This window comes from Triticum dicoccoides, chromosome 7A, assembly GCF_002162155.2.
Source record: "Triticum dicoccoides isolate Atlit2015 ecotype Zavitan chromosome 7A, WEW_v2.0, whole genome shotgun sequence".
NCBI classification, from domain to species: domain Eukaryota; kingdom Viridiplantae; phylum Streptophyta; class Magnoliopsida; order Poales; family Poaceae; genus Triticum; species Triticum dicoccoides.
The window spans coordinates 66,191,884-66,201,916 of record NC_041392.1 but is presented as its reverse complement, the minus strand read 5'-3'; the positions used below and the strand labels follow the sequence as shown (position 1 = coordinate 66,201,916).

The 10,033-nt window shown below is 49.8% G+C and overlaps 1 protein-coding gene across 1 annotated transcript; it reads left to right on the top strand.

The window, feature by feature from the left end:
• The first annotated feature begins 3,183 nt into the window (after positions 1–3,183).
• LOC119333111 (rosmarinate synthase-like) lies at positions 3,184–7,599 on the top strand. Its single transcript, XM_037606127.1, has 2 exons — positions 3,184–3,348; positions 5,969–7,599. The coding sequence occupies exons 1-2, from the start codon at positions 3,184–3,186 to the stop codon at positions 7,445–7,447; spliced, it is 1,644 nt and encodes a 547-aa protein (XP_037462024.1). The 3' UTR covers positions 7,448–7,599.
• The last annotated feature ends 2,434 nt before the right edge of the window (positions 7,600–10,033 follow it).

Sequence of the window (10,033 nt, the reverse complement as noted above, 5' to 3'; positions counted from 1 at the left end):
GTTGGGTGCAGTATTTTTCAAAGCACACTTGGCACCGCTATTAGGCACACCAATTTATGTCAAAATAGAAAGATAAAAAGTCTTTCATTGTGTACTTCTGAAAGCAGACTTGAAAGTGGGCATACATTAGTAACTTTACTTTTGGTTCTCATTAACTGATGTGCAAACAAAAATATCCATAACCAAAACAAAAGAAGCAATACACTAAGGGAATAAGCTAGATAGAAAGAGAAGAGCCTTGGAAACAAATGTATTAACACGTCATCACAATCCTCGCTAGGATGATATCTGTTATATAAGAGTGGAAGGAGAGACAAATGCAATACGAAGCAAAGCAATTATATTCTGTCACATGCATACTGAAATGTTGCAAACCAACTATAATTTAGGCATTCACCAATATAAACATTTGCAGACTTTCTTGCACCAAGACTGCACTCCTAAATTTAGAAAAGTTAAAATGACGCACATGTTAACAAAATAGGCTTAGCATATTTACGTTATCGTGGTGGCGATGGAGCCAAGAAACTCAGTCCGTCGTGGCATGGTACTGAAACCCTATACATTACCAAATTCCTCTCCTAACTCCCCTGTTTTTTTTACTTATTTTTTTTGACGATGTTGCCTTCCCTCTCCTCAGGCATATCTTGCCTCTTCGTCCACCCCTCACTGTCTATCATGCCTCCCCACCAATCCAACCGGTTTGTAGACTCACCTGTAATAATGTGCTAGATTCACAGGTTTCGTGTAAATGCATATTGCACCAAACACATATCTATATCCAAAAACCCCCCATTCATTCATCCTCGTCAATTCCATATAGTTAAGTACACAACCGAACAACATTTGCATCATGCACCATCCAGAGGGCTATGAACAAGCAATAGACATTTGCAAATTTCCTTGCACCAAGACGGCATTCAAAATAAAATTTACAAAACTAAAAAGAATGCACATGCTAAAAATAGGCTTAGCAGATCATGTGTGTACATAATAACACCCAACTTCATTTACCTTTCCATCAAGATGCAGAGTGTACAGAATCTACACTCACCATGGTCTCAGGCTATGTCACTATTGACATTCTCAGTTGAAAGGTGGGGCTCTCACGTGCCAACTGCGATTGACCTATTCAAGCATAGTTTAGCAACATACGGTGAGGAATTATTTAGCATATGAAAAACTATGGAATTGTAAAGCAAACTACACTCGGTCCAAATATATATTGCTTTTTCCTACCTCTACAACCACAATGTAATCTCGGTTTTTGTGATCGAAAAATTAGGAAGCACACTAAATGCAAGTGCTAAGGACAGGTGTAGACTACATTAACCATTTATTAAAGTCGGCCATTGGTCCAATATCGAAATGTGATAAATATAATATGAGTTTGCTTCATGAGAAAAGAAAGATATTTGTTCGTGCTCTGGTGATAAATATACTCCTTCAAGATAACCAGTGTGCATTTTGACAAACTGATGCATATGTTTTATCCACTTTCAGTTATAGTCAAGCTAAATGAGTTGAACCGAATTGAATTGTACACAAAAGTAGAAAGCTAGTAAGCTACAGCGTTAAAATACACATCAAACCATAGCGAAGTATTTAAGATAAGCATGGATAGGAGGATGGGGCCATTTTCAAATTTTTTTCTACTAGGGGGGCTCCTAGTTCAGCGTCGCAATAGCCTACTACCATGACTCATGTTAACATGAAAAATTCAGTCCCGCTGACCTGCAAACAAAGTAACAAGAGCACAACTGCAGCAAAGTACTCCTAGATCGGAAGATGAAAAAACATATCAGCATTACCAACAAAAACATAGAGATGGGTGGGTGAATAAAATAACTCTTTCTCCTAAATCTAACATAGCAAAGTATGCACATGTATAACCAACGTAAAGCAAAGTGTCATCGTTTCATCCTTACCAATTGATGTGCATTGGTAAAAAAGTGAAACTTCTTAGTAGAAAGAATGAATTTAAAATATTTTGCGGACTGATTTCTTTTGTCATCCACAAGGAAGTTGCTCTGCTCATGGGAAAAACAAAGATGAATGAATAACCATGACAATTAATCAATTAAGTAGAAAGAAAAGTTAGAAAGTGGAAATAATGTTACCCAAGTAGGGAATGCAAATATTTAGCTGCAGCAGAGAGGACTTGTGCACGTCTGTTGTGCCAGACAAGAGATAAAAAAGACATCATCCTAAATTTTACCAACATTAACCAGTAGTAATTAATGGTATGATAATAATGTTGCTGATCGAGGGCCTGGTCGTCCTCATCCTCCGTGTCCTAACTCGTAAAAAAGTGAAACTTCTTAGTAGCAGGTTGCACAAGTGAAAGCAGGCTTCCTTGCACCAGATATAAAGAATGAATTTAAAATATTTTGCGGACTCATTTCTTTTGTCATCTACAAGGAAGTTGCTCTGCTCATGGGAAAAACAAAGATAAATGAATAACCATGATAATTAATCAATTAAGTAGAAAGAAAGGTTAGAGAAGTGGAAATAATGTTACCCAAGTAGGGAATGCAAATATTCAGCTACAGCAGAGAGGACTTGCGCACATGTGTTGTGCCAGGCAAGAGATAGAAAAAGACATCATCCTGAATTTTACCGACATTAACCAGTAGTAAGAGCAACTCTAGCAGGCCCCGCATCCCACCCCGACCCGTAAAATAACCGCCAAAATGCGGGCCGGGGCGGAAAAACCCGCCCGATCAGACCCCGCATCCCGCCCCGGCCTGCAAAAATTTTTAGGGGGCGCGGCAAAATCCCAAGGCCAACCCGGGAAAACGCGGGTTTTTCCCTCGCGGCTGCGGTACCCTGTATATAAGCGGAAGCGGTTGGTGGGGGGACATTTCATCCCATGCTTTCTCCCACCAACCACCTCTCCTCTCCCCTCTCGCGTGCGCCGCCCAAGATTCCGGCGACCGCAGTCGGCAGGAGCACGCCAGAAGGCCGCCACGCGCACGAGGCCTCCCCCCTGCGTCAGCGGGCCGCCGGATTTGCAGATCTACGGCACTTCATCGCGGGCCGCCAGATTTGGCTTTTTCCGGCCGCCGGTTGCTGCGCCAAGCTATGGAGTTGTCGGGGAGCCTCTCCCGCAGCCCAGGCAAGGGCGCATCGCCGCATGCAGGTGCGAGTTCGTCCGCCCGCCGTCGCTGAAGGTTTGCGGGCATGGACTCGTCCGGCCGTCCACCGGGCTCGGCGCTCGCGCAGCGTCTTTGTGGCTTGCCGATGCTGCTCATAGAGTGCGACGACTGCACGCGGAAAGGGCTGCGGCTCACTTCGAGCACGCCAAAGCACCCCGAATGGGTGTTCTTCAAATGCGAAAACGACGGGGTACGTGCACTTGCGGTAGCTCGTTTCACAGTTCATTCTTTAGCTAAATTGCGGTGGCTCACTTCGAGGTTGCTCATTCTTTTGTGTAGGACGAAGGATGCTCATTTTGGTTTTGGGAAGGGCAATACATTGATTTGTTGATAGAAAGAAATTTAATAGATGTTAGTGCACTCCTTGGTACAATCGAAGGCAATGATGCGGCTGCATGTGCAACTAGAGGGGAAGCAACATCTACTTCTTCCGAACCAAAGATGAAGAAAGAAGAATGCAAAATCAAGAATCCACAGATCAACAACGAATGCATGGAGAAGATATTAGTCCAACTAGTGGGAGCAGTTATGGAAATTGGAAATCTTCTAAAATGCATTCTTGTAGTTCTTGTTTTCTTTGGTCTTACTATTCTAGCAAAGATTTGGTGATGCTTTTTGTATCCAATGTTGTCAAAGCAATGCAATATGCTAGATCAAATTGAGTTGCAAATTTAAGTTTTGCGGGCCGGTAGGAGATGCGCCAGATCAGACGCCGCAACCCCAACCCGAAAAAAAGCATATTCTAGGAATATCCTTTTTTACGGGTCCATTATGCAGGGTCTGCAACTGCGGCCTTCCACGCCGACCCGCAAAGACGTTTTTTCGCGAACTGCAAAAACGTTTTGCGGGTCGGAGGATGCAGGGTTTGCTAGAGTTGCTCTAATTCATGGTATGATAATAGTGTTGCTGAGGTACAGGCTATCCTCGTCCTCCGTCTCCTAATTTGTCAAGCCATCTGTTGCCCCCATTGTTGTTGTACCAGGGGCAGCGAGGTGGTAGCAAAACTGTGCAAAAACATGGTCTAGGTCAGCACCAATGATGATACAGAAGGCAGACGCATAGTTCGTATGCAGTTCTAATTCTTCAGAAAAAATCAAGGATGACAGGTTCCAAGGTAGCTGAGAAGTACACCTTTAGTTCATACAAAAGTCAATCCAAGTTAGAAGTTGATCCATCCATCAAAAGCAACATACAACAAAAACTAACTTAGCACATTAAGCAAGAATTTAGGGGTGCCTGCAAAATTAACTTCCGAAAAGCATATAGACAAGTAGAGCCACTCTATTGGGCGTTGCGCATCATCACACATGACAGATGATCAAGCTAGCCAGAACCAAAATCACATGTTTAACCATGCGTCTAACGTCGCTGAAGAAATTTAGAAAGGCAAAGTTGCCTACCGGCAGCGAGGGAGGAGGAGACATGTCAGGTGTGAGTCGTCGTCCGGAGTACAAAATCCATCCGGGTGTGAGAATTCGAGACAATGGCAAGCACGTACTAATTGGGCAGTATCCGAGACAGATGGTGAAGTTCCCCAGTCGAGCTTGGACTGTTTGACGTGGGCGCCGTGCCTGAACGAGTCGTCAAGGCAGGGCCGGCCCTGAGGGGGGGCAGGGGGGGCGGCCGCCCTGGCCCCCCCAAGCCAAGGGGCCCCCTCTCCAGGTATATGTGTGAGCATTGGTACCCTGAATTCAGCCATTGAAGGCGCTCCAACTGCTGTTCTGTTGTCTCAACGAAGAAGAAAGACGATACGTTATGTTTATGCTCTAGCGCAATGGGCCTTGGGCCTTTATTTTTTTATTAGTATTACTATAACGTGAGTTACGTGGTGGTGGGCTGGTTGTCTCAGGGCCTTTTTTAGCACAAAATAGCAATCCTGTTTTGGAAGGAAGCGATCGATTGATTTATACCTTCCTCGTTTAGCTGCGGCGGCCGAAAAGCAGCAGCACACCGAGCCAAACCCTAACAAAGTAAAATAAAACGGCGGTGATCTACGAACTGCACGCACGGCCAACGAGGCTTCCCACCTGGGCGCACATCGTGGTGATAGCGAAACAGAGGTGCGGCACCATAGGTATTTTTGTTTTCCCTGGTTTTTATGGCGTCCAAATTTATGTCATAAATTACAGCTGATTGTTTTATCACTATAATTTAGTATAAATTTTCAGGATCCTTCTCTAGTCCTTTTTTTTTTGCATATGCTGATCGTAATTGTCATCTGGCCGATTGTACATTTTATGTGATGGAATTTTCTCATGCCGTCAATTTTTTTGTTTGTTCGTGGATGGTTATAGGAGGATAGGTTATTGGTGGATAGACAACTTCTAGCTCACCTAATATATGGAGTTTCACTTGTGTCTGATTTCACAAGAGGTGTGTGAAAATCAAATTTACCTTTTGTCTAATATGAAACATCATTGCAACTTATTTCTTGGAGTAAGTAACTTAAGTTTCTCAGCAAATTAATGATCCTATACATAGTTATTAAATGGAATTTAGGCATGCTTACTATTATTTCGATGTTGTATTAAGGGGCCCCGGGTTCTAGTTTCGCCCCGGGCCCCCGATATCTCAGGACCGGCCCTGCACTTGAAGATCAATAACATGCTCGATTCTTTCAGGTGAAAGCCCAAACTTGAATATCCAATAAAGTGGAGTACACTTGAAGAGCCATGCATGTGATGTGATGCGATTCATTTTTACATCACACGTGAAACTTCAGTTACTTTAATCGAAGCTGTCAGCCCATGTACGTACCTTGCTCGATCTGCTTCCTACAAATCATGGCATTCTTGGCCGGAGCTGGGTAGAAGAGCCACAGAGAAGTCGATCAGCGCCACCACAATCCCACTCCCACTCCCACCCACCTGCTCGGCGAAATGGTGCCGCTCAAGCACTTTGACCTCCGGATCGCCTCGCGGACGCTGGTCCGGGCCTCGCGCCCGCCGCCGAGCTTCCCCGCCGTGCACGCCGTCTCCAACCTCGACCTCGTCCTCGGCCCCTTCCCACTCTACCTCATCTGCGTGTACGGGCCCCCGCCGTGCGGCCTCGCTGCGGTGCTCGCCGCCGTACGCGCTGTCCTCCCGGAATACCTCTGCCGCTTCTTCCCCTTCGCCGGCCGCATTGTGCGCGACCCGGGGACCAGCATTCCCGAGGACGCCTGCAACAACGCCGGCGCCGAGCTCGTCGTCGCGGACGCCGCGGTGCCGCTCGCGGCCGTCGACTTCGCCGACATCGAGCGCTCGCTGGGGCTCATCCAGGTGCCCTTCGACGCGGGCTTCGCCTTGTCGGTGCAGATGGTACGGTTCGCGTGCGGCGGGTTCTCGCTGGCGGTCGGCACCAGCCACCTCCTCGCCGACGGCAGGGCGCTGGCCGCTCTGCTCAACAGCCTCACGGAGATGGTCCGCACGGGCGGCCGCCTCTCCTGCGAGCCTCTGTTCGATCAGTCTCTGTTCAGCCCGCGGTCACCGCCGCGGCATAGCCCCTCGCTGGACGCCGAGTTCGCGCGGTTCACGCCGGGGACCATGATCAACCCCCTCCTGGCCGCGGCCATCCAGCGGCGCCTTTACCGCATCGGGGCAGCCGACCTGGCGGCGCTCCAAACAGCGGCGTCGACAGTCAGCGGCCGCCGCCCGTCACGCTTCCTGGCGCTGTGCGCGCACGTCTGGAAGCTCCTCGCGCGTGCCGTCGGCGAGTCCGCCCCCAGCTGCCGCATGGCGTGGACCGTCGACGGCCGGAGGTGCGTCGAGCCGTCGGCGGGCGCCCTGGACATGTACATGGGGAACGTCGTCACGTACGCGTCCCACGAGGCGAGCGTGTCGGACCTGCGGCGCATGCCGTTGCACGACGTGGCCGCCACCGTGCGCGCCGCCATCACGGCTGTGATGACGAAGGACAGGTTCCAGGATTTGGTGGACTGGGCGGAGGAGAACAAGGCAGCGTACAAGGACGGCGGGAAGTGGACGGAGGAGGTGAACCTCGGCCTCGGGAGCCCGGCGCTGGTGATCTCCGGCTTCGTCCCGTTCGCCATCGACGGGGATCTGGGGTTCGGGAAGCCGAGGCTGGTCTTGCCGTGGCTGCGGCACAACCGGCTGGGGTCGGCGGCGATGATCCTCGTGCCCTGCCCCAGCGGGGATGGGTCGTGGTTCGTGGAAGGCACGAGGCTGTGGCCGCGGCTGGTGGAGGTGGTGGAGAATGTCCCGGAGAGCTTGCTGACGCCTGTGACGGCCGGGAGTCTAGGGTTCGCAGACGCAGAGCCGGCCGGCGAGCACTACGGTTCCCGTCTGTGAGGTCGCTCCACGTCTCGCACGGACCATGGCAAGGACGAGGGCCGAGCTGTTGGTAAAGGATCGTAGTGAGTGTACGCCCAGTACAAGTTGGCGTTGTGTGTGTTCGTTGCATGGACAACTGGAACATGTTCGCGTGGTGCTCTTTTTTGGAACTTGTATACGATCAGGCCTTGGGATGCGATGGTACGATCGATACATTTGGGCCATCCACTGGCGCTCCTATGGTACAGCTCGAGCAAGGTGGAGAGGTGCTACACATTTTGCACGAAACACCTCGACGTGCCGAAATATAGCAGTACGGGCCCTCTTCACCACACGACTCAACAGTCAACACCAAAATCAAGCCATTCTCCATAGGAGCAGCCGGAGTGCATCGCCGTGAGCCGCTCCGACGTGCGCCACTGACATCGCTTCTTCAACCATGCCTGAGCCTCACGCCACTCACGCCCGCCCGTCCCAGTCCTTCATGTCGCTAGACCTGGCCTGACGGTTCAAAGGTACACCGCATCCGTCTCCGGCCATCACGAGACCCGCCGCCGCCATCCCATGCAATCCAGCTGAAAGATAGCGCCGCCCATCTTCCAAAACGTCGTCGAGTTCCTGCCACCCGCCTCCGTTGGCTATGACGACCCGGTACCCTCGGCTGCTGATCTGGCCGCAGCTCTGTTGTTCCCCTTTTGCCAGATTCATTTCTTCGGCGGATGGCGTGGTTCGTGTGTTAATTCCTGGCTTGATATGTACTGTTGATGCTTTCTGTCGTCCAGTCCCATGTTTTTGTTGTTCACTAATCTGATGCAAGCAAGCTTCTTTGCTTGTACATCCAATCGACTCTTCTCGGATGTACGTGTATGTGTATTCATCAATTTGTAAGCTAATCTTTTTTTCTGGTGCATTTTATCTACCAAAAGTTTCTTTTTGGGCATATTTCTTCTTCCAGACTTGTCAAGGTTGTTGTTATTGCGACGTAAACACGGTGATGATGTTTTTTTTTTTTGTTGTAGCCAAAGAAGATCTTTTTTAGGCAAGAACACTTAGATGATGCTGTTGTGCAGTACAATTTCCAGGTTTTGAAAACAAGCATGTGCAAAAAAAGTTTTGAGATAAACATTCTCAAGTTTCTGTTCTTGATAATGGATTCAGTACATTGGGAAATGGGCGACTCACGGGGCGACACCCCACGGCCCTAACCCTAGGCGCCGCCTCCTCTTCCCTACCCTCGCTGTTGTTGCCGGCGGCCGGCGGCTGGCCGGTGACGGCGGCGGGGCCACTCCTGCCCACTCCCATGCATCCTACCTAGTCCTCATGATGCCCCTGCTCCTGTGTGGTGGTTGTCGCGGGCTAGTGGTCGTGACGTAGCTGCAGTGGCAAAGAAACAAATCTGGAGACCTGCGCGTGTGGGGTGTTAGCGTGATCCTTGCATCGGCGTTCCATCTTGCTGCGGTAACCATGGGCTGTAACTGCTTGGTTTGCACGAGGAGGACCGGCGGTGCGTTGTACGGCAGCAGATCATGGCGTCCCTGTTATGGATCTGGACGAGAGAAAGCATCAACAGTATATATCTAGGGTTGACTAGCATGAAGTCCTGGTGGTACCATCCTTGCGGCTGCGGAATCATGCTCTCTCGCGCGTGCTTGCCTCGGCGCTCTGTGGCGGCTCAGGGTTCGGGTGGCGATCCACTTGGTTATGGGCATCCGTGCCATGCGGATTGTCGTGGCCAATTGATGGTCTTCGTGAGTATTTATCTCTTTGGATCTGATGGTTGCTGCCGGTGACTCGAACCGGCGAGCTGGCGGGATATAGCCAAAAGCCCCCTTTATGGGTTCTGGTGGCTCTCGCTTCAACCAGTCTGCCTTCGGCGATGAGATGTAATCTATGGATGGTGACTTGACACAAAGGATATGGTTCTGCAGCAGCAACGCCGGTAGGATTTCAGAGCCCAGCGCATGTAGCTGCTGGGATCGTGGAAAAATGGTGGCGTCAACACATGATTGACTTAGATTTGGTGATGCTTCTCGAGTATCCCGTCTTGATCTCTGGGGTGAAAACCCTAGGTTTGACCTAAGTTGGTTATACCAGGCAATGGCGACGTTTTCTGCATAGTTACCTTGTTGAAGGCATTGCTCAGATATGCTCGGACTTGTTCTTCAGGGTGAAAACCTAGATTCTGGCCTCTTGTTGCAAAACGCAGTAATTTCAAAAATTTCCTACGCACACGCAAGATCATGGTGATGCATAACAACGAGAGGGGAGAGTGTCGTCCACATACCCTCGTAGACCGTAAGCGGAAGCGTTACGAGAACGCGGTTGATGTAGTTGTATGTCTTCACGATACGACCGATTTAAGTACCGAACGTACGACACCTCCGAGTTTAGCACACGTTCAGCTCGGTGACGTCCCACGAACTCCGATCCAGCAGAGCTTCGAGGGAGAGTTCCCTCGGCACGACGGCGTGATGACGGTGATGATGATGCTACCGATGCAAGGCTTCGCTTAAGCACCGCTACGATATGACCGAGGTGGATTATGGTGGAGGAGGGCACCGCACATGGCTAAAAGATCAACTGATCAACTTGTGTGTCCATGGG